Below are 24,656 nucleotides of genomic sequence, written 5' to 3'. Positions count from 1 at the left end.
TTCCCCTCGTACTATATTTTTTGTCAGGCGGCTCCGCGGTCACCTTTGCTCCGCGGTGATTGGCCTGCAGCGGGGTCCTCGTGTTTGTCCAATATGGCGGCGCCCAGTGGCGGTGTGAACTGTGAGGAGTTCGCCGAGTTCCAGGTGATGGGGTTTTCCTCATGTGGCAGGCATGTGCCTCCTTTTGTCCCCAGACCCTATTCCCTGCTTTGCGAGGGAGTATGAACCAGCTTTGGAAAAAGCGGGCAATTCAAAGCTCTTTTCTCGAGCCATTGGAGGTCATGGGGGGCGCGGGTTTGGCCTTAGGGAGCGAGGTTGCTCTGTAGGAGGAGGGAGGAGGGGGGTCATAGTTCTCTCCGCGGCTCTCCGGCCTTGACTGGGAAGCTCTGGGTAATCTGCTGTGGTAAAGCTCGGGATGCGTGGATAAGGATTGTAACAATCTTGTAGCAGTTCCCTGAACTCAGTTTCCAGCTTCTGCCATTCCTCTCCTACTTTTGTAAGTAGAGTTTCTGTGGGAGAGAAGAAGGTGCAGAAGAGCTATTTAGTTGATAAAACAAATACTTGGTGCAATTTACTATTTTTGTGGGACAGGACGTATGGAAGCTTGGAGGGAGGATTAATTATAGTACCTGCTCTAGTATCATTGCCCATTAGAGAAGATGTAATATTTAAAGGTTTTGCCTTTTTATGTTCAAATATCAGAGACCTAGGGCTAATTATTAACACCTGAATGCAAGAATAGGGATCTGGTTTTGACCAAGTTGCCATTAAAGTTATCTGTTCCAATTCAGTCATAAATGTGCTTCTGTTTAGTTACAAAGTTGAATTCCAAAATCATGATCTTAAATATGTATTGCATTATTAACTAACCCAAGATACTGAAAAATTGACCTATCTGTAGTAAGCTTTGTACTTTGAACGGTTTGAAGGTAGTGGTATTCTTGAATACTGCCTCAGCCTCCCTGTAGCTAGGACTACAGGCACGTGTCACCACGCCCGGGTAATTTTTTAAAAGAAATTTTGTAGCGACAGTGTCTCACCAAATAATCCTCTTGCCTCGTCCTCCCAAAGTGTTGGGATTACAGGCGTGAGTCACCACGCCCGGCCTAAAGTGTTTAAAATTTTTGCAACTCTTACTTTTTCATTATAAAAATTAGATTTAGTACTTCTGTAAAATATCCTATTTCCAAATTGAAATAAAATCCAGAAAAGAATGTTTAAAATCGAGTGCCTAGAATCCCATTTTAGCATGCATTCAAGAATTTATTAGATACTGTATTAGTCCGCTAGGGCTGCCATAACAAAATACCACAGGCTAGGTGGCTTAAACAATAGAGATTTATTTTTTCACAGTTCTGGAGACTAGAAGTCCAAGATTAAGCTGCCATCAGTTTCTAGGCTATACAGTTTGATTTAAGGGGGGAAAAAGAGTGCCATCAGAATTAGTTATAGTAAGGCTTCTCTTCCTGGCTTGTAAATGGCTGCTTTCTCACCATGTCTTCTCTATGTCACTATCTCTTCTCTGTGCCTGCACCTGGAAGGAGAAGGATCTCTGCTATCTCTTCCTCCTCTTTTTATTTTTTTTTTTTTATTTTTTTTTTTAAGACAGAGTCTCGCTCTATCCCCCAGGCTGGAGTGCAGTGGCACAATCTTGGCTCACTCCAACCTCCACCTCCCGAGTTCAAGCGATTCTCCTCCTGAGTAGCTGGGATTACAGGTGCCCACCACCATGCCCGGTTAATTTTTGTATTTTTAGTAGAGATGGGGTTTCACCATGTTGACCAGGCTGGTTCCAAACTCCAGACCTCAGGTGATCCACACCCCTCTCAGCCTTCCGAAATGCTGGGATTACAGGCGTGAGCCATGGCGCCCAGCCTATCTCTTCCTCTTCTTATAGGGACATCAGTTCTATCGGATTAGGGCCCACCCTTATGACCTCTGTTTAACCTTTATTACATACCTCAAGGCCTTATCTCCAGATACAGTCATGTTGGGGATTAGGGATTCATGAATTTTGGGGACACACAATTCAACCTGTAACAGATACCTACTAGTCTCCTGGCACTTGCGGAAACCCAGTGGATGGAGTATAAAACAAGGAACGTAATCTAAGTAGGGCTATAAAATGTAGAAAATATTGGGAAAAAAAAAGAATAAAATGCTGAAAGAATTTAGAGAGTTGGGCCTTAGGCAGGCAGGGACTAGGGGTATTCTAGGCAGAGGCAATAGGATAATAGACAAAAAAGTTTTATGTATTTAAGGGAAATAGAAAATCAGTATTGCTAGAACACATTATTCATACAGGGGCACATTGGGATTACACAAGATTGCAACCAGATTTGTGGAAAGCCTTGTGTGTCAAGTGTGAGTTAGGGAGTCCTTTTTGGGCAGAGGGGTGAGATGATCAAAGAGGTGCTTTAGGAAGATTCATCACTACTGCCAGTGGCTTTGTTTAGGCCCATATCATTTTTGAAACTAGCTTTGCAACAGGCCTTCCTATCTTCTGGCACTTTTTTTCTCTACTATATTCCCCCTTCAATCTAATCTCCATAATACTGTGGCATATGCTATTATATTCTGAATTTTATAATCTAAGCTATGCTTTTGAGTTTTGGGTTCGTATGACTAGATATAAACTTCTTAACATGGCATATAAGACCTTTTAAAATCCAATCCCAAAGTGCCTCTTGTCATGTCTCTTATTATTGTCCTCATACGTGTCTCTTTCATCATACCCACCCCCCAGCACTTCAACATGCATGTTTAAATATTAGTATTTCTATTAGGAATATTCATTGACACATAAGTGATTTTTGAATCACATTGTAATTAGGTACTAAATAGGTTATTTTCTAGCATCAATGATGGTTTCTTTTATGCTTACAGGGCTGCTTTCTATTCCTGTCCTGGGGATGCTGGGTGTTAGAGGACTCTGGCAGTCGTAGACAAGTTTGTGTTTCTGGTTTGGGGGAAGCACCGTGGGAGCTTTGATGTAAAAATAGAGTTTGAGGAACCAGATCTGTCTGAAAAGAGCATCATGTAAAAGGGACTTTGATGTCAAGTACCAATGACATTACTTCTGGGTACCATCAGGCAAAGGGAGAGGAGAGGAAAGGTTAAGGGAGTTCCATATCATTCTTTGGAGTACAGTGTATTTTAGTTATATAATGGCCCCTTTCCTACTCCTCACCCCTATGTACCCTAAAAAATATGTAGAATTATAAAATAACTTTACCTGAGAATGAATCTTAGGAATAGACTATAGTATAATTGTAGGGGCAACAGAAAGTTTTCTCTACCCCTGCCCACTACTAAATATAGGCACTCCTTCAATACCTAAATTGCCTTCCAAGAGGATGAGATTTTTACCCCACCAATTAGAGAGAAGACATAAAATGCATTCCAAGAAAAACGCCTGCATAATTTCAGAGTCAGCCTACAATGAGAGGTTCATGATATATCAGATCTCTTCTTGTTTTGAGGAGGATGAAAGATAGAAGAAGCTGGGGGTATACAGAATTTATAAAGTTATCTTTGGCTGTGATTTAATGTTTAGAAGCTCATGAGGGTTCTACACAAGATGCAGCCTTCAGAGAACCATTGAACTGTGTGTATTTCTGTGTTATTTCTGTGGACAGGTGTTGCAGTTTATTGTGTATAATGTCTGTTCTGTTCAGGGGTGTCTTCTATGTATTTTCTTGGTGAATTTCTGGACAGGAGTGTATGCCATTGGGGCTAAGCCTCAGGTAGGTAGTCAGTAATTCCTTATGGATGATCCACATAATTCAATGGCAGCATTTTTGTGCCTTCATTCACCTTCGTTTGCTCACAATGTGTGAGGGCAGCCCAAACTTTTGCCTAGAACCTCTTGGAGTTGCCTTAACTAAGCTTTGGCACTTTTTTCCCTGTGAAGAAATGTGAGCCTGGTGAGACGGTTTACAGTTCTTTTCCTTCTCCCTTTTCAATTTTGAAAGAAATCACTTCCTGTCTCATTACACCACAAAAACACTGAGGGGCTACTATGTTGGACAGAACATTCACTGTTCTCAACAGGTTCCTATAAATAAAATTCGAATCTCCTTCTTTTCATAGCTGAAATGATTGACTAAATGGCATGCCTCTACTACTTCATCAGCCACACTTTATTTCGCTACAATGTTTCCTTCCCCAATCATTTTACCTCCCTTTTTTTCTTTCTCTGTAGCTTTTCTGGTATCTCTTCTGTGACATTTAAGAATGGCATACAGTTTTCAGCAATTCCTGAACAAGTACATTATCAGTTTAGGGGTTGTCATTATATTTTCTAGAATATAGCACTGTCCAGTAGGACTTTCTGTGATGGTGGAAATGTTTTGCATTTATGCTATCTCCATATGATAGCCACTAGCAACAGGTGGCTCTTGAATACTTGAAATGTGACTAGTGCAATTAAGGAACTAAATTTTAAATTGCATTTAATTTTAATTTAAATAATCTCACGTGGCTAATGTCTGCCATGTTAAAGGCAAGCTCTAGATCATATATTGATAATTCTCTAGTACACACAGAAAAATTGATACACAGTCATGCTCCACATAATGATGTTTCAGTCAGTGACTGACTACATATACAACGGTGGTCCCATGAGATTATAACACCATATTTTTACTGCACCTTTTCCATATGTAGATATATTTAGATACACAAGTATCACTGTGTTACAGTTGCCCACAGCATTCAGTACAGTAACCTGCTGTATAGGTTTGTAGCCTAAAAGCAATCATCTATACTATATAGCCTAAGTGTGTAAGTAGGCCATACCATCTAGGTTTGTGTAAGTACACTCTGTGATGTTCACACAACAGAATCACCCAATGACACGTTTCTCAGAATGTTTCCTTGTCATTAAGCACTACATGACTATTTGATAATCCATAGGTTCCACTGGTAAGACAATAAAATTGATGGACTCATTACATAGTTAATGTGGATAGATTCCCATTGCTATGTAAGGAATTTAGTAGTATGTCCAAATTGTTTTATTGGAGATGAATCGGGCTAAAGTGTTCAAACTCAAAACTGGTTAAAGTTCAGAGTCAATAAAAACCCCAGGAAATGTCAAACGATGTAATCTTTCACGTGGATTGCTGCAGTCGTCTAACTGATCTTTTGACACCTACTCTAGTTCCTCTGCAGTCCACTTTAAGCAGTCATTTTAAAACACAGATCTGATCATGTAACCTTAATCACAACAGAAAACACATGTTTGGTTCCCTGTGGGTCTCAGAAAAGACTAAAATCCTATCATATGACCTCTAATAATGGACCTCATGTTACACCATGTTTTATCTTTCTCTGTGTACTTAAGCCACGTTACCTTTTCAGTCCATTAAACACTCTATTTATATGGCTCTCTTTAAGGTCATCCTTGATTTCCATCCTGCTAAGTTTAAAAGTTTAATTTCTGTTCATATAATCATTTATTTATTCATTAAAAATTTTTTTGAGACATAGTCACCAAGGCTGGAGGGCAGTGGCACATCATAGGTAACCGTAACCTTGAACTCCTGGGCTCAAGTGATCCTTCTGCCCCAGCATCCCAAGTAGCTAGGACTGCAGGCACATGCCACCATGCTTGGCTAAATTTTTTACTTTTGTTGAGACAGAGTCTTACTGTGTTGCCCAGGCTGGTCTTGAACTCCTAGCCGTAAGCAGTCCTCCCGCCTGAATCTGCCAAAGAGCTGGGATTACAGATGTGAGCTACCACACCTGGCCCCATATAATTCTTGAGTTAGTAACATTCAACACAAATGACCAATCCCTCCGTTAAACCTTTCTTCTGACTTCCGTGACATCACAGAATTTTTCCTTTACTTTTAGATGTAAGAATTCCTTAATCATTGGCCTCCTTCGCTTTCTACAGTCTCCTCCAGTGATCTCTTCTAGTTTCATGGTTTTAAAGAACATCAGTTTATTAATATAACTCCACCCCGATCAGTGTCAGACTGGCATACTCTACTTTCTATTCCACTCTTCTACTCAGATATCTAATAGGCATCTCAAACAAGTTAACAAGTCCAAAACAGAGCTTTGTTTTTTGTTTTTTCTAATTTAAAAAATTTTAGATTTGGGGGTACATATACAGGTTTCTTTTCTGAGATGGAGTCTCGCTTTGTCACCCAGGCTGGAGTACAGTGGCGTGATCTCAGCCCACTGCAACCTCTGCCTGCTGGGTTCAAGCAATTCTCCTGCCTTAGCCTCCTAAGTAGCTGAGACTACAGGTGTGCGCCACCATGCCCGGCTAATTTTTTGTATTTTTGGTAAAGACGGGGTTTTGCCATGGCCAAACTGGTCTCAAACTCCTGACCTCGTGATCCACCCACCTCAGCCTCCCAAAGTGCTGGGATTACAGGCGTGAGCCACTGCACCTGCTTGATAGCCTTTTAATTTACCCATCACACAAATTATGAACATTGTACCCAACAGGTAATTTTTCACCCCCCACCTTCCTCCTTACCCTTGCCCTTTGGAGTCCCCAATGTCTATTCTTTCCATCTTTATGTCTATATGTACCCATTGTTTAGCTACCATTTATAAGCAAGCACATTTGGTATTTGATTTTCTGTTTTGAGTTATTTCACTTAATGGCCTCCAGCTCCATCCATGTTGCTGCAAAGGACATGATTTCATAATTTTTCTTCTTTTTTTGGAGACTTGGAGACAGAGTTTCGTTCTTGTTTCCCAGGCTGGAGTGCAATGGTGCAATCTTGGTTCACTGCAACCTCCACCTCCTGGGTTCAAGCTATTCTCCTGCCTCAGAGTCCCAAATAGTTAGGATTACAGGCACCTACCACCACACCCAGCTATTTTTTTGGATTTTTAGTAGAGATGGGGTTTCACCGTGTTGTCCAAGCTAGTCTTGAACTCCTGACCTCAGGTGATCCACCCACCTCAGCCTCTCAAAGTGCTGGATTACAGACGTGAGCCACCACGCCTGGATGATTTCATTCTTTTCTGTGGCTGCATGGTATTCTATATATATGTGTGTGTATACGTACACCATATTTTCTTTATCCAGTCAACTGTTGATGGACACTTAGCTTGCTGCTGTGAATAGTGCTGTGATCAACATATAAGTACAGGTGTCTTTTTTTTCTTTTTTTTTTTTGAGACGGAGTCTCTCTCTGTTGCCCAGGCAGGCTGGAATGCAGTGGCACGATCTCGGCTCACTGCAACCTCTGCCTCCCTTGTTCAAGTGATTTTCCTGCCTCAGCCTCCCCAAGTAGCTGGGATTACAGGTGCGCGCCACCATGCCAGTTTAATTTTTGTATTTTTAGTAGAGATGGGGTTTCACCATGTTGGTCAGGCTGATCTCGAACTCCTGACCTCATGATCCACCCACCTCGGCCTCCCAAAGTCAGGCGTGAGCCACTGTGCCCATCCTCTAGGTGTGTTTTTTATATAATGATTTATTTTCCTTTGGGTAAGTACCCAGTAGTGGGACTGCTGGGTCAAATGGTAGTTCTGTTGTTGGTTCTCTGAGAAATCTCCACATATTCCATAGAGGTTGTACTAATTTACATTTCCGTCAACAGTGTATAAGCGTTCCCTTTTCTCTGCATGCTTACCAATATCTGTTGCCACAACAAAACTTTAAAAAAAAGTTTTATTATGCAAGATTTTAAACATAACACAAAAGAAGGCTGTACCACAAACGCTCATGTACCCATCCCCCAACTCCAACAACTAACTAATTCATGGCTACTCTTGTTTCATCTGTTCGCTACTACCACTTATCCCACCCTAATCCGATCATTTTGAGGTCATCCCAAATACCATATCATTTTTTTCTGTAAAATTTCTGTCTATATCTCCAAAAGATTACAACTTTCTAACACCATACTATTGCCACATACAGACAATGAACAGTAATCACCAGATAGCCTGAGTCAGAATACAACTCTTGATGTTCCTACTCTTTCCAAGTCTCTTCCTTCCCCAGTCTCCCCCCACCATAAGTTAATGGCACTTCCATACAATTAGATGCTTAGGCCCCAAGCCTGAAAGTCATGCTATTTTATTTTCTCGTCCCTGACCACCAATTCAGCAATTTCTGTTAGCTCTATCTTCAAAATATATCCTAAGTCCAACTACCTCTCCTTAATTCTAGTGCTACCAGTTTTTTTGTTTGTTTGTTTGTTTTAGACAGAGTCTCGCTGTGTTGCCCAGGCTGGAGTGCAGTGGTGCAATCATGGCTCACCAGTGCCTCAACCTCCTTGGCTCAAGCAATCCTCCTACCTTGCCTCAGCCTCTCAAATTGCCGGGATTACAGGCATGAGCCACCACCCCCAGCCCAGATGTTCCTATCGTTGGTTCAATCATGTCATTTAGATTTTAGCTCAAATGTTACATCCTCAGAAAAGCCTTTTTTGATGTCTATCTGAAGTAGCCCCCAAGCACAACTCAGTCACTCTTCATCTCATCACCTTAGTTTGTTTTCTTTTTCATATACTTTTTAGTATCTGAGATTATCTTGTTTATAGGACACTTGTTTAATTTCTATCTCCCCCTTCAGGAATTTTGCTCTATAAGAGCAAGGACCTCTTTTATTCGCTACTGTAGCCTTGATGTTTTGAATGGTGCCTGACACATGCTAGACATAGGACAGTTGGCCCTCCCATATCTATGGGTTTTACATCCATGGATTCAATCAACCGTGGATCGAAGATAGTTGAAAAAAAAGTTGCATCCATACTGAACATGTACAGACATTTTTCTTGTTATCATACCCTACACAATACAGTGTAACTAACACCTATTTACATAGCATTTATATTGTATTAGATATAAGTAATCTAGAGATTATTTAAAGTATATGGAAGGATGTGCATAGGTTATATACAAATATTGTGCCATTTTATATCAGGGACTTGAGCATCCTTGGATTTTGTTAACCATAGGAGGACCTGGAACCAAACCCCCATGGATACTAAGGGATGACAGTAATTATATGAAGAATGAGTTAATAAATAATGAGCTCTGTGATACTGTCTCTTACTGCTGCATTATTTAAAGACAAATATTGCTGAGGGCTTTCATAACCAAGGAAACCTCTATCCAAAAGGTACAACTTAACCCTTGGCCTCAGAAGATCAGTTCAGTTTAGATAGCGAAAAGGAAGGTTTTGAAAGAGAATTTAAAGGGGCTTTAAAAAAAAAAAAAAAAAAATAGGCCAGTCATAGGAGGTAAAGTGGCAAGGTGGGTCCCTGTCTTCTACTTACCTATTTTTTTTTTTGGACTCCCCAAATAGTACTGCCATCATTTGTTTGGAATTTACCACTTAAGCACAATACATATATCCTTCACTATGTGTGGTGGTTGCCCAATGAATACATTGAGATTATTCCTTAAGAATTCCAGTTTACAGAGAATACTATTAAAAAAATAGAAAAATACAGGACGAGAAGATAATGAACTTGGTTTTAGACCTGATATTTGCTAGTGTTTTATTAGTCTGAATTATGAGCCTTCTGCAAGCCGTTTCACTTCTAGATTGAGGTATAGAAAAGGCCATTAAATTCACTAATTAAAAATTAGTGGAATGATAGAACAGAATCTAGACTACAGACTTAGATTGAATGGACTGAATGGTTTATAATTGGAAACAACCTAAATGTTTGTTAATGAGAAAGTGGCCAAATGAGTTGTGCTTGAACACGATAGAATACTTAAACGCAACTATTTAAAATACCTTCAGGGCTGGGTGCGGTGGCTTTTGCCTGTAATCCCAGCACTTTGGGAGGCTGAGGCCGGTGGATCGCTTGAGTCCAGGAGTTCAAGACCAGCCTGGGCCATGTGGTGAAACCCTCTCTCTACAAAAATATACAAAAAAATTAGCAAGGTGTATTGCACATGCCTGTGGTCGCAGCTATTTGAGGGGCTGAGGTGGGAGGATCACCTGAGCCCAGGAGGCAGAGGTTACAGTGAGCCAAGATCGCGCCGCTGCACTCCAGCCTGAGCAACAGAGTGAGACCCTGTCTCAAAAAAAAAAAACTTTCAAGACATTTCTAGCAACATTATATTATGCTCATAATATAATGTCTTGAAGCCAGATTTTAAAATGTTACATAATACCTCAGTTGTATAAAAACATTAATAGGTATGTGTAGAAAAAAGACCAAAGGGACATATTAAAATGTTGATAATGGTTAACTATGGATGATTTTTATTTAAAGTTTTTTTCTAACTTTTCTAAAATGAAAGTAATAATAATAATAATTTTTATTTTAACAAATGGACGAGGAAAGAAAGGAGTTGGTTTCAGTCATGGATTTAAGTTTGGCAAAGGTAAGAAGTAGCATAGTATATTGAGGGAAAAAGAATCAAACGTTGCTTTTAATACATATTAATATTGAATATTAACTTGGATGTTTTCAATAATAAGTATATTCCTAGTATTATATAATTCTGTTTTATTTTCATTCGTTCTTTCTTTTTTTAAGAGACAGGGTCTTACTATTGCCCAGGCAGGATTACAGTGGTGTGATCATAGCTCATTGCAGCCTTGTACTCCTGGGTTCAGTGATCTTCCTGCCCCAGCCTCCCAGGTAGCTAGGATTGTAGGCATGAGTCACCATGTCTGGCTAATTAAAAAAAATTTTTTTTTTGTAGAGACAGGGTCTCACTATGTCTGTCATTAAGGCTGGTCTCAAATTTCTGGGTTCAAGTGATACTCCTGCCTCAGCCTCCTAAAGTGTTGGGATTACAGGTGTGAGCCACTGTGCCCAGCCATTTTCTTGATGCTTTTTAAGTGGCTGTGTTTTGTTGTTGTTGTTGTTGTTGTTGTTGTTCTTGTTTGAATATTTTGTAAATTTGAGAAACTAAAAAGAAAGAGAAAGATATACTGCCAGAAACTTCTCCCAGAGTTTAACTGAAGACGAGATGTAGCTGATGTCCAGCCTTTCTCTAGTGACAAGTGAAAAGAAGTACACTGATCATATGTGGGTAGGAGGGGTTGTGCTGTATAGGTACTTACTACCAGTCTTTTTAAGTTCCCTGCCCTTTTGATATTATTTTTCTGTTGGTTTTTTTTTTTTTTTTTTTTTTTTTTTTGAGAGTTGGAGGCTTTCTGAGGTAAGAGGGATCCTTGGAACATATGAGCTATGGTTACTAAGAAAAAGTAAAAACTAGTAGTACACTTTATTGGCTGTATGCTGAAGGTGGAAGGAGCATACACTGTTTGCTAAACACCATGCCAGCAAATGGGATTTCAACATGAGTAAAACAGTCTTAACCCTTAAGACAATCACATTTGAGCCAAGGAGGCAGAGTTGGTGCCCACTGTTAGGATTACCATTACTTAACCTACCTATTGTCCTTGAACATTTTCTTATGGTTGCATGTATTTGGCTTGGTTTCCTCACTCCTGACTTAAAGGATTGTAAAATATCCAAGAGCTTTATTTTTTACTTAAATGCTTATTTTTTGTCACTAACTTTCCATTTGGGTTATATTCTTTTATTTTAAATACATATAGGAATTACTCAAGGTGATGAGGACAATTGATGACAGAATAGTACATGAATTAAACACTACGGTTCCAACAGCTTCCTTTGCAGGGAAAATTGATGCCAGCCAAACCTGTAAACAACTTTATGAGTCTGTAAGTGTATTTTTTGAGTCTTCTGCTTCTTTCATGCCTTTCTTTGCAGGCTGAATAAGAAATCAGTTATCTTGTAACTCGACTGTGACTAAAGGAATGACATCTTTTCTTTGCCTATACTTGATGGTGTATATAAGTTTTGATCTGGTTACTACACATTAAAGAAAATGTGTGACCTTACGCTTGTGAAATCTTACCAAACCTGGGAAGAAATGGTTCTAAAGAATGGGAGCAGTTGTTTTGTAGCCTTTAACTTGAGGAGACCTTATGTACAAAGGAATGAAAGGAGGAGAGTGAAACAGTGAAGTAAAACAGTAACAAGAGCCAGGACTGTGAGCACGTCAGTCCTAAAAAGCCAGGCAGCTGGTACAAGGAAGAATTAAAACCCTTCACACCTTTAAATCTTCTTTTGTCACTCCTCAGGAAGGGGAATAGAAGCATTTGGCAACTGGGAGAGAAGGAAAGCCAGTGGATCAGTTGTCCTTTCCTGAGGCTTTGGTTTCTCAAGTATATATTTTTCATTGCCCCCCTTTATTTCTTTTTTTTAATCTCCAAAAGCAGAAGGAAATAATGATGCAGCAAAATCTTTTTTATAGTTTATTTACCTATATTCTTTCAGTAATTTGGAAGCTAAAGTTCAAATGACACTTGATATTTTAAGCTCTACCACAAGGTTACTGTTTGGATTCATAGTCATAAAGAAGGCATCCTTAAAACCTAAACTGCCTTTCTCAGATCAGTTTTGGACAAGCTTATCCATGTCAGTTAAATTCAGAGCATTAACTACTGATATTTTTGTTCTGTGTTAAAGTATGTTATTTTAAATGAGCAGGTAAGTCTTCTTTGAGAAAATCATAAGATTGTGGACTTTAATGAGTAGAATTCAGTATTGGGAGTCAACAGGATGGGACCTAGTCCTAATTGGCTATGAGGTTGTTTGACAGTTCACTTTCTTTGGGTACCTCTGTCTGAAGAACTAGAATTTATGGTCACTTTGGTGATACTTCCTCTCTCACCTCACTACTCATATAATCTCTGTAATCTATAAAATTGTTTCCATTTACAATCTTCCTATTAACCTAGACGTTTATAGTGTAGTGATTAACAATATGGACTCTAGATCTAGATTAATCTCACATCTGCTACCTCCTAGCTGGGTAACCTTGATTATGTCACATAACCTCTGCCTCAGTTTTTTTTTTTTTTTTTTTTTTTTTTGAGACAGTGTCTCACTTTGTCACCCAGGCTGGAGTACAGTGGCAGAATCTCAGCTCAGTGCAGCCTCCACCTCCTGGGTTCAAATGATTCTTGCACCTCAGCCTCCCAAGTAGCTGGGACTACAGGCACACGCTACCATACCTGGCTGATTTTTTTTGTATTTTTTGGTAGAGATAGGGTTTTCACCCTGTTGGCCAGTCTGGTCTCGAACTGCTGACCTCAAGTGATCCACCCGCCTTGGCCTCCCAAAGTGCTGGGATTACAGGCGTGAGCCAACATGCCCGGCTGTCTGCCTCAGTTTTAATATTTGTAAAATAGTATAATAATGGTACCTAGTTCATAGAGTTGTTGGCGCATTGAGTTATAAAGTGCTTACAGTACTAAGTGTTTTGTATACAAATATTGCTGGCCAGGTGCAGTGGCTCACACCTGTAATCCCAACACTTTGGGAGGCTGAGGTGAGAGGATCACTTGAGTCCAGGAGTTCAAGACAAGCCTGGGTGACATGGCGAAACCACATCTCCACAAAAAATACAAAAATTAGCTGGACGTAGTGGTGTGCGCCTACAGTCCCAGCTACCTGGGAGGCTAAGGCAGGAGGATTGCTTGAGCCCAGAAGGCAGAGGTTGCAGTGAGCCAAGATCACACCACCGCAGTCCAGCCTGAGTGACAGAGCAAGATCCTGTCTCAAAAAAATGTTTGCTGCTACTGCTATCATTTTTTTTTTAACAGGCCCTGTGAGAATCACAAGTTGTTGTTTTTTATCTCCTTGTTGAATCAAGATAAGCTTGCATACTAAATTTAGAACTCTTCTGTTTTGGAAATCCTGTGTGTGTGTTTGAGTTTTTCTCTGTATCTATATCCTGGAAGGATTCAGCAACATGTATATCAAGTAAAGCTTAATTTTTCAAGTAGCTTTGTGCCAGGGATCGAGCCTGCAGCAGAGTGCCCATACCAATAAGTACCACTGAGTTCCCTTAAGTATTATGTCAGTCAAGAAGCAGAACTCTATGAAATATCCAAGTTGCTCATGTTCACCCTGACTTTAATCCTTGACCCAGCTTCCTTCTGTAGCTGAAGAAGGGATATTTGCCTTTTCAAATAACGCTTCTTCCTAGGAGTTGATCAGTAAGGTTATTAGGAAGCACTCATTTTAGAAATTTCAAATCTCAAAAGTATACTCAAGGTAAAACTTGTAAATTTCAATGAGATCTTATTAGAGCATATTCCCTTCAATCTATGACATTTTTCTAGCTTTACATTATTTATTCCCATGGTAAACATAAAAATCAATACTGAACAATAAAGTCTATGAACTTGAAACAATGTTTAACAAATGCAGATTTTGGGGTATTATCAAAATGTGGCTATGATTATGGAAGTATGTTTGAAACATGACCATGATACTTTAGAATCAAGATGGGAAATAAATGAGAACTGTTTTTATTAATTTGTTGCATTAAGATGGAGGTTATCAAGAGTTGTTCTGTCAGACATCCTTAATTTCAATCAGCACACACAATTGATGCAACCACTAATCTGTGCTTCATATATAAGTTTTCCTTATCAATACTTATATTTTATAATCTTGAAAAGGGCTCTGTCTTGCGAAGGTAAAGGTAGCATTCTTTGTTATTTATTGTAATGAAATCTTCTATACATGACTTAGTTTATAATTTCTTTCACTTGTTGACAATGTGAGACAGGAAAAAATATGAAAGGACAAAGAGAGGAAGAATAGCCGTTTAAGTGGCCAGGTGTGTGCGGGTGGTTGTAGAATAGAGGAACACATGAATGGAATCATGGGGAAAGTCAGTGGTGTAGGGCAGAGGAAACTGAAGTGAGAAAAGCCCAGCTTGGGGAATGCAGAAGGAAAGCTGAAGTCAATACCAGGAGCATATTGAGGAAGAGGACAGCCCCAGACCTCATACCTTCCACCCTCAGGGATGCTGCCAGTTATGTTTTTAGATGAGGTAGCTGATTCAACACAATCTTCTCTTTCATGGTTTCAGTCGTCAGAAATTGTTTTAGAAAGTATTGAATTTCTATAGTCTCAAGGATTTTTTTGAAAAACACTAAAATGTGATAAATTTATGCAGTTTTTTTTTCTCCTTTCATTCCTTTGTTCTTTTAGTTGATGGCAGCTCATGCCAGTAGAGACAGAGTCATAAAAAATTGTATAGCCCAGACTTCAGCAGTAGTAAAAAACCTCCGAGAAGAGAGAGAAAAGAATTTGGACGATTTAACGTTATTAAAGCAACTTAGAAAAGAGCAGACAAAGGTAAGTTGAACAGAATTAACATTTCTCAGGCAAAGTTTTTCCAATTGTAGCCTTCAAAGTAAAATTTTTAATATGAAAATTTTGGCATATAATATGGCAGTTACTTAAAAAAATGATCAAGAGATTAGTGCTTCATTTTTAGTGAGCTTTATTTTATTATGTTTAGTTATTAATTGGTAAATTAATGTGCACTTCTTGAACAAATGCAGCATAGCAGCTTTGTCTAAAATAAGCACAGTCATAATTTATTTTCATTTCTTTGTTTCTTTCCCACTATTAAAGACAAGGGATCACTACAGGTGAAGTACCACATCAGAAATTCTGGGGAAATCACATCTGTACAGTATCTGCCTTTTGAGACATAACCTGAGAAAAACATCTCTAATATATTTTGGAAATAGCTCCAGTTTCATTCTGTAGAAATCTGCTGAAATGTAATATAGACTATTTAACTTCAGGATATTACCCTCGTTAGCCATAAAAATATAGTATGATTTAAATATAACCAGATTTACTTGTACCTCATTATAATTTATTTCCCTACTGTGTAAAAGTTGCTAGGGATCTTTGGCTTTTTCTTGGACGTGACTTTTTCCCATTTCCTCCCCTATCCCTGCAGTGTTTTTACTTTTAAGAAAACAGCAAGTACCTACCTAGGGATGTGTCAGAGGAAGCCTTATTTTCCCAAATCAACTATAATGTAGATAGGGTGTAGACTTCAGAATACAGTTAATGCAGCAGAACTGTTTCTTTACAGCACTTGTATGTGACGTGTCAAGGAAACAATAGAAAAATACAGCATATTTTATTATGTGGGATTTATTGCTGTCTTTCTTTTGAGGGGACTCTTAGGGGGTAACTTTTTATCTTGTATAATTTCAAACTTACCAAAAAGTTGTAAGAATAGTGTAAGGAACTCCCATGTGCCCTTTACCTATATTCACTTATTGTTTATATGTTGCCCCACCTGCTTTACAGTTCATTCTCTTCACCCTCCCTCTCTCCTTCTCTTCACCCTCCCTCTCTCCTTCTCTTCATCCTTCCCTGCCTTCCTCCCTCTCCCTGTCTCCCCACACACCTGTATGCATAAATACAGTTTTTTCATGAACCATTTTGAGACTATGTTATACACATTGTACCACTTTACCCTTAAACTCATTAGTTATTTCTAAGAACAGGGACTTTTCCTACAGGACCAGTGTACAATTATCAAAATCATGGTTTTTTTTTTTTTGTTTTTTGAGACGGGGTCTCACTCTGTCACCTAGGCTGGAGTGCAGTGTTGCAATCTCAGCTTACTGCAACCTCTGGTTCTGGGGCTCAAGCAATCCTGCCTCAGCCTCCCCAGTAGCTGGGACTACGGGCGCGAACCACCACACTCAGCTTATTTTTTGCATTTTGGGTAGAGATGGAGTCTCACCATGTCACACAGGTTTATCTCAAACTCCTGAGCTCAAAGTGATCTGCCTTCCTCAGCCTCCCAAAGTGCTAGGATTATAGGTGTGAGCCATCACACCTGACTTCATGTTTGTATTTTAAGATGGCATAATAGGTGACTTACGGATCCTTGTGGGATTGAGTCATGCTTTTCATACTGCACAGTCATGAAGTTTGCCCTTTGTTTAGTAGATGTAGCTGAACTTTGAAAAGGGGACCTCGTCATCTATTGAAAACTATTAGTAGAAAAGAAAAGAAACCTCTTTCCTTGTAGCTGGCTGCACACAAGGTGAGTAGGCCAGGCTGCTGCACTTTTTCGATCATTCTGCCAATTCTGGATGTCTCACTGGATCCAGGACTCAGCCACTGTCTTTGCTGCTCTCTTTGTTCATGACTACTGCGTCAGGTCTGTATTCCATACCTGCTCATGCCACAGGCACTGGTGGATCCCTTGGACAGTGACCTTATGCAGTGATGTTGATCTTACTCCCCTTGCTGTTCATGAAGGCATATAGATTATTTATTTATTTATTTATTTATTTATTTTTGAGATGGAGTCTCGCACTATAGCCTGGGCTGGAGTGCAGTGGTGCAATCTTGGCTCACTGAAACTTCCGCCTCCCAGGTTCAAGAGATTCTCCTGCCTCAGCCTCCCTAGTAGCTGGGGTTACAGGTGCCTGCCACCATGTCCAGCTAATTTTTTTTTTGCATTTTTAGTAGAGACAGGGTTTCACCATGTTGGCCAGACTGGTCTCGAACTCCTGACCTTGTGATCTGCCCGTCTCAGCTTCCCAAAGTGCTGGGATTACAGGCATGAGCCACCGTGTCCAGCCAGCATATAGATAATTTATATAAAACTGGTGAAAGTCTAGTAATTTTGGAGTTTGTATTTCAACGCTCTTGAAGGTGTTGACAAAGGAAACTGCAGGGCAAAGGCTGTTAAATTGGAAACTGAAAACTGAAAAGTCACTGTTTGCAGATCAAGTCAAACAACAGAGTGACTCATTAGTGGAGAGCAAAGTTCAAAACTCTACTGAGTGTTTGGGAATGATTGTGACACACAATTTGCTCAGCCTTGAGATCTGCCCTTGTGTCTTTAGGGCCCAGATAGAATCACCAGGATGACCACTGCAAGGAGGGTTTAGAAACCAATCAGTGAGTTGCATGAGGTTTGCTTTCTAGCTTGATAACATATAGGGTTGGGGGTAACCATGGGGTAGTACATAAGCAAATAAGGAAATGTGAATTTTTTTTTTCAATTTTCAAGTTTGCTATGAAGATTATGGAATCAGAGAGAGCTCTTGGAGATGGTACAGCTCTACCTCTTCATTTTCTATCTGAGGAAAAAGACTCAGAGATACTTGAGATACTAACTGACACCCCCAAAGCCACAAGCTAGTAAGTGGTAGAACTGGGACTTTAACCCATCTCTTCTGACCCTGCATTCAGTCAGTTTCTTTAAGTTGTGACTAATAGTCAGATACTTTAGTGAGTATATTTTATTTATAGACAGATGCCAGTCAAAAATCCCCACTAGTTTACCTGAATATTTAACTCAAAAAAAGCACCTTCGTTGCTGGACCTCTATAACTGCTATCACATGTTAGTGGCCTTAAGTTTACCTGTTGAAGACCTACAGTCTCAAAGACAACTGTCTCAAAGGTGACAGTTTGTTGGTAGCACCGATAAAATTGTATTAGAAGTTGGCTGTAATATCTGCAATGTTGTAGAATTTTAAAAAATAATCCAAAGGCAGACAGCTCTGAGGAAATAAATCCCACCTACCTTGGTGGCTTTGTAACCTTGTGTATTAATTGTTCTGAAAAGTCTGATTTTGAATCTGTAAAATGGAGTTGATACCTAATAACTTCTTATTTCTTGGGGGCATGTGCGGGGAGGATTCAAGGATGTAAGTAAGAGTTAGCATATTGGCTGCTACAAAGTAGCAGTTTCTTTCCTTCGTGAGTCTCTGGGACTCCATATTTGTTGCATTAATCCTCTTTGTCATATCACCAACCAGTGGTTTCTAGCTTTTGTTTCACTACTGCTTAAGGGCAGGGTGTTGTGACAGGGGAGGATTCCCTGTCTCAGTGTCAGGGTATTCTCTTTTGGACAGTTCTAATGTTCGAAAATTTTCATATTGTGAAATTCTGCTCCCATGATATATAAGTACTGCTTCTTAATCTTCTCTCTGGAGTTACCCAGGATAATTCTGAACCCTTTTCTACATAGTATCCCTTTAAATATTTGAGAGCAGTTTTGAAGACTATCTTAGTGACTTTCACACTGTTCTTCAACTGAAATTATTTCTTTGGCAGTCAGTCCAGGCTTTGTCAGAGAAGTGGAGCTTTAATGATTTTGGTCTGTATGGCTGATTAAAATGGGAACTTAGGTTGCATTGGTGGGCTTCTTCAGGCTTGTTACTACTGCACAGCACAGGACTAATTGTCAGAATGCAGTCCTTCTCCTTGTTCCACAGTTCTAGCCATATGTACAGGCCTACACTTTGACACCAGTTCTGAATCTAAGAAGGGAGTTTGCAAGGAGCCATTGGATCTGTCCGAAGTTCCATTCTTATCGTTGTTGCCACAAATTTCTCAAACCTCCTGCCTGAACTGCGCTCCTGGTTGGCCAGGGTCTTTGGCCTAGGTGTCAGATTCATGCTTGCCCAGATCTTGTTGAGCTTTCTGACATTTTGTTCCCAAATCTGGTCTGGGTTCTTCACTTTGGCCTGAGGAAATCATCCTGGTGTTAACCTCTTAGTTGGCATCAACCTATAGTTCATGCTTTTTTCTCCTCATTTTCCTGAATATTTTCAAGCCTTCTACCTGGAACTAGCCAGCTTTTTCCCCTTCAAGTCCTCTAACAAAATGCTACTGGTAGTATGGTGAGTCCTGCTCTCAGGGCCTGGCAATGGAATTGGCTACTTTTCTGTTGGAGTAATTAGGTTGGCAGTTATAAAGAAAGCTAGAAAGACTTGGCATTTTTAGCCTGAGACCTCTGACTGTATGGTTAAGGTGTGAGGAAACGCATGCCTTTCTAGATCACTTCCATGTATATTCTCTTTCCTCCCTGAGGGTTTTTTTTCTTAATTCTCTATTCAGGTCAGGTTTGCACTTCCTTGTCCTTTTTTTCCTCCGTGCTATCTTTGCAAGTCTGTAGTTGTATGATCAATCTCTAGAACTGGAATCACTGGGTTCAAGGACATGAGAATGTACATTTCCTATGAGTCTTGCCAAATTGCCCTCCATAGAATTTGTAACAATTTATACTCTTACTAAGAATATATGAGTATATCTTTTCACATACCTTCACTAATGTTAGGTTTTATCAAACTTATTCATTCTGCCATGTTATGGCTTAATTTGCATTTCTTTATACTGGAGTAAGATTGGCATTTTGTTATGTTTACTGGCCTTTTGTATGTCTTCTGTGAACTGACTGGCCTTGGGATATTTGTTTTTTAAAGCTCTCAAAGTGATTAGGATATGCAGCAAAGTTTGAGATTAGCAATTGATTAGATATGGGGAAAGCTGATTGTGTCAAAGAAGCTTCCAAACTCTGCCATTAACAGACAAAAATACTAGAGCAGTAGCAGGTTTTGTTGGGTAAACATGAGTGTGGTTTTAGCTCTTTAAATTTTATAACTTCAATTTTTTTCTTGCTCTTTAAATTTTATAACTTCAATTTTTTTTTTCTTGCAGTTGAAATGGATGCAGTCAGAACTGAATGTTGAAGAAGTGGTAAATGACAGGAGCTGGAAGGTATAAAATAACGTTGGTGTTTGGAAAGAAGTAGGAGGGAAACTGAACTAGCAAAGGGAAACCAAGGGAGGGGGAGTAAAGAGTGCCTTGAGGCTGTAAGGAAAGTAGAGATCACTCGTTTACATTTACAATTGAGGATTGTAACCTTTTGGGGGCGGGGGGAGGGTAGGGAGAGCAGGATGCAGTTAGCATCTAATTAGAGCCATTTTATAACAATTAGCTTTACAGGGCCAGGCAAGGTGGCTCACACCTGTAATCCCAACACTTTGGGAGGCCAAGGTGGGTGGGTCACCTGAAGTCAGGTGTCTACTAAAAATACAAAAATTAGCGTGGTGGCATGAGCCTGTAATCCCAGCTACTCGGGAGGCTGAGGCAGGAGAATCGCTCGAACCCAGGAGGCAGAGGTTGGAGTGAGCTGAGATCAAGCCATTGCACTCCAGCCTGGGCAACAGAATGAGACTCCATCTCCAAAAGAAAAACCAAAACAAAACAAAACAAAACAAAATTAGCTTTATAAGCATATGATAGAACTGAATGAGCTGCCATGATAACAGCATTAGAGACATTCTCTATGTCTCCTAACACTAATTACAGGCATGGTTGCTATTTAGAGTTACTACTCAGAACCTTCAAGGAGGCTATTTGTTCAAATTAGCCTTTTTGAGCTCAGTTACTTTCCTTAAGTTTTCCTATCATTAGGTAACCTATACGGTTGCTTGTCTTCTAACTTACCTGATCATAAAACTTGTTATTATATGTAGTTTTACTGGTATCTGATAAGGCTTTTTATTGCTCATAGATTTACAAGCTCCTTATTATCATTGCATAGTTCTTGTTAGGAACTAGATTAGGGGACCAGATCCCAGAAACTTACATATAGTCAAAATTCATGAAACTCTGACTTTAGTTTTCTGAAAAAGTATATCCATTTACCCCTCTCTAAAACTCTAAAAGATTTATGAAGGGCAAAAATCTATTAAATCTTAGAAAATGTACAGAAAATTCTGTTTTATCATTTGAATTTAACTACTGGAATGTTGTTAAACTGTATGCTTATAAGAGAGGTTAGCTGAACCAAAACCAGAATGTACCAGCTTGCTGAGACATGAACACATTGCAAAATACAAATTGGCTTTCTTTGCTTTATCACATTTCTCTATCTTATCCTCTTTGCCAAGGTTTCCTATTCCTACCCTTTCCACCAACATGATAAGGTGTCTGTCACTTGAGAGGATTTGGCAATATTTCCCATTTATATTCTCTGGAAAAATAATATTTACTCTTGGGATTGGATGGGGAAGGGGTACAATGAAACATCTGGCTTGAAAAAACAAGTGCAGAAGTTTATGATATATGTAAAATATTTTGAATTTAATATTAGTTTTAAAGAAAATATGTTCTATCCTCTCCACAGAAGATGAGGCCCCTACTTGTTTTAAAAAGAAGAAAATGTAGCCATGGTGCTCTGGTGCAGTGGGCCAGCAGAAGTGGATAGGAAATCATTTGGGAAAAGGATTTGGAGAAGCTCAGCCAAGTTGTATATATCACCCCAACCAGTGTGTCAAGGCCACTAAACTGAAGCCTCCCTCTTGTCTGATTGGGAATTTCAGGGAAATGTCAGGGCTGGAAATGGGTGAGATGAATTGTAAGACAAAAGGGCTAGACAGAGTCTATATAATTTCTACATATTTTCTATTAATTGTGAGATGCATATGCGAAAGATTATGTGACATGTAGAATTTAATGAATATTAATAAAATGAATATTCATGTATCTACCACTCAGCTTAAGAAATTGAATAATAGGTCAGGCACAGCACTTTACTGGCTCACGCCTGTAATCCCAGCACTTTGGGAGGCCGAGGTGAGTGGGTCTCTTGAGGTCAGGAGTTCGATACCAGCCTGACCAACAAGGTGAAACCCCGTCTCTACTAAAAATACAAAAAATTAGCTGGGCATGGTGGCGGGTGCCTGTAGTCCCAGCTACTCGGGAGGCTGAGGCGGGAGAATTGCTTGAACCCAGGAGGTGGAGGTTTCAGTGAGCCGAGATCACGCCATTGCACTCCAGCCTGGGCGACAAGAGCGAAACTCCGTCTCAAAAAAATAAATAAATAAAAAGAAATAGAGTAACAGTACCTCACAACCTCTGTGTTTAGATTTTTCTTTTATTTTTATAATAGTCAATGGCAGCCAACATAGGTAGTTTGTTTTTTTTTAACCTAAAAAGTGATTTGTTCTTTACATTAATGATGTATGGGGGTAAATTCTGAGAAGAAATTCTTTTCAATTTCAGAATTGTTATAATTGGACACTTAAAATTTTTGACATGATTTAAATTTTTTTAATATTAAAAATGTTTAAAAAATTTAAAAATAGTAATATACAGTAAAAATTCTGCCTTCTGTCCCTCTCCTTCAGCTACCTCCTACTTTCCCTCCCCTCTGAAAGATGGTATATGCTTTCAGATACTCACACCTTTTCTAATTTTATGTGTGTGTGTATTTTTCTACCTTTGTTACACAAGTGAAACTGTACTATTCACACTTTGTTTTTTTCCCTTGATAATCTTGGAGATCTTTTTAAATCAGAACATAAATTATTTTTAACCTTGCATGTATTCCATTGAATAACCATACCAAATTTTTATTTAACACAGTTCCATGTGGACATTTAGTTATTGAGCACTCTTTATTTAACTTATTTTAGATATTTTTGTGTTGTTGTTTAAAAAATGTCCAGAATATGAAATTGAAATGTTTGCTAGTAACTAAATTACCTGGCTCTTGATGATTTTTTCCCGAAGTAACTTAAATTTTATTAAAATATTAGAATTGTCTTGTAAATGGATGTCAAGGCCTTCGGTGCATTTGGCACCTCATAAGTCAGTTTGAACTGCTGAGGAAACTCTTCTGTTTCCTAAATCTGTTGACTTAGGACAAAAATGGTAATAGCCTTTTGAAGCCTACTAAATTGAATTTAGTTCCAGGCCTGATTTATGCAGGATAACTCAATGACTTTTGTTTCTGTTTCAATATTTTAGGTGTTTAATGAACGCTGCCGAATTCACTTCAAGCCTCCAAAGAATGAATAAAGAGAGATTCTTTTTTTTTTTTTTTTTTTTTAAGGAGTGGGTCATCTCATAAGAGCTAAGCATGACAGATATCAACAGGGTGGGCTTTCTAGGATGATTTCTGAGCCAACAGTCCAAGACCTTTTGTTGATTTCAGCCCCACTTAGCCAAGACCTCAAGTATAAATAATTCTGATAATTATGGAGAAATCAACTGCTATTTTATACTGATTCTGTAAAAAAAAAAAAAAAAAAAAAAAAGTTTTGTAACTATTAAAATAATTTTCTGACTCAGTGTACATATTTATTTGATTGTTTTCTATGTTGAGACAGTTCTCTTTTTATTTATTTATCGAATTTTTAGTTTTTATTTTTTTAATATCCTGTCAGGTTGTAAGACAGTTCTCATAAGAGAATTTGCATGCACTTTCAATATCTGATGTGTATTGTATTTTTTTAATTTTTATAAATTTATTGGCATGGATGTGGACCTTTTTGGTTATTGATAAGTTTATTCCTTGATTTATCTTTGTGGGTTGATTACAAAAGGGCAGTATTATAAGCTGGACAATGTCCAAAGAAGTTTTCTTTTAGTACCTTAACTGATCTTATTTTCAGATATAAAAACTAATTTTTGGTGGAATTCTTTCCTGGAGAGTATTTCCATGGTCATGGAAAAGGAAAGCAGAAATTCAGGAAAGGGAAAAGCAGGGAAGAGCTTGCATGACAGCAAATGAGTTAGTAACAAACCTGCTGTAATTACAGGATTTGGTCCTTGCAAAAAAAACCACTTTCTAGTATGGAGTGGTTATGTTACTAGTTTTCTATTGCTGCTTAACAAATTACCACAAACAGTATCTTACAGTTCTGTAGGCCAAATGGGCAGATTTGACTGGAATTTTTTTTGTTTAGGGTCTCAAAGCTGAAATCAAGCTGAGTCCCAGGCTGGGCTTTGGTCTGGAGTCTAGGGGAAGAGTCTGCTGCTAAGCTCATTGAGTTGCCAGATTGTTGCATCGTGGTCCTGAGGTCCCCATTTCCTTGCTGACTGTCAGGTACCACTCTCAGCTCCAGGAAGCTACCCACATTTCTTGACACATGGCTCCTTCCATCTTTAAGCTGGCCGTGGTGCATTCAGTTCTTCTCATACTTGGAATCTATCTGACTTCCCTTTCTGCTACACACCAGACAAAATGATTTTAAAGGGCTTGTGTGATTAGGCCTACCACATCTTTTTGCTTGACTCAAAG

The 24,656-nt window shown here is 39.1% G+C and overlaps 1 protein-coding gene across 8 annotated transcripts; it reads left to right on the top strand.

The window, feature by feature from the left end:
• Positions 1 to 50: 50 nt before the first annotated feature.
• Positions 51 to 23,708, top strand: MIX23 (mitochondrial matrix import factor 23). Of its 8 annotated transcripts, XR_010155325.1 has the most exons (7): positions 87 to 144; positions 10,287 to 10,326; positions 11,516 to 11,641; positions 14,994 to 15,140; positions 17,845 to 17,975; positions 20,282 to 20,341; positions 23,381 to 23,708. XR_010155325.1 is itself a non-coding variant. In XM_063806188.1 (6 exons), exons 2-6 carry the CDS (start codon positions 10,306 to 10,308, stop codon positions 23,429 to 23,431), a joined length of 405 nt encoding a protein of 134 aa, XP_063662258.1. In that variant the 5' UTR covers positions 87 to 144; positions 10,287 to 10,305; the 3' UTR covers positions 23,432 to 23,708. The 8 variants fall into 8 exon arrangements, 4 of the variants coding, with proteins under 4 accessions (XP_516690.1, XP_054538196.1, XP_009444559.1 ...); XR_010155324.1 differs by lacking the exon at positions 10,287 to 10,326 and having other exon boundaries at positions 51 to 144; XR_010155326.1 differs by lacking the exon at positions 10,287 to 10,326 and having other exon boundaries at positions 87 to 170.
• Positions 23,709 to 24,656: the final 948 nt, after the last annotated feature.

Source organism: Pan troglodytes, chromosome 2, assembly GCF_028858775.2.
Source record: "Pan troglodytes isolate AG18354 chromosome 2, NHGRI_mPanTro3-v2.0_pri, whole genome shotgun sequence".
NCBI classification, from domain to species: domain Eukaryota; kingdom Metazoa; phylum Chordata; class Mammalia; order Primates; family Hominidae; genus Pan; species Pan troglodytes.
The sequence above is the reverse complement of the archived record's forward strand: the minus strand, read 5'-3'. Positions and strand labels throughout refer to the sequence as shown.

What these genes read in the sequence shown, in the direction of transcription:
- MIX23 (XM_516690.8), top strand. Translation starts at nt 94, where the DNA reads ATGGCGGCGCCCAGTGGCGGTGTGAACTGTGAGGAGTTCGCCGAGTTC. An exon ending in GTAAACAACTTTATGAGTCT is followed by an intron (nt 11,642 to 14,993) that starts GTAAGTGTATTT and finishes TTGTTCTTTTAG; the next exon opens with TTGATGGCAGCTCATGCCAG. An exon ending in TAAATGACAGGAGCTGGAAG is followed by an intron (nt 20,342 to 23,380) that starts GTATAAAATAAC and finishes TCAATATTTTAG; the next exon opens with GTGTTTAATGAACGCTGCCG.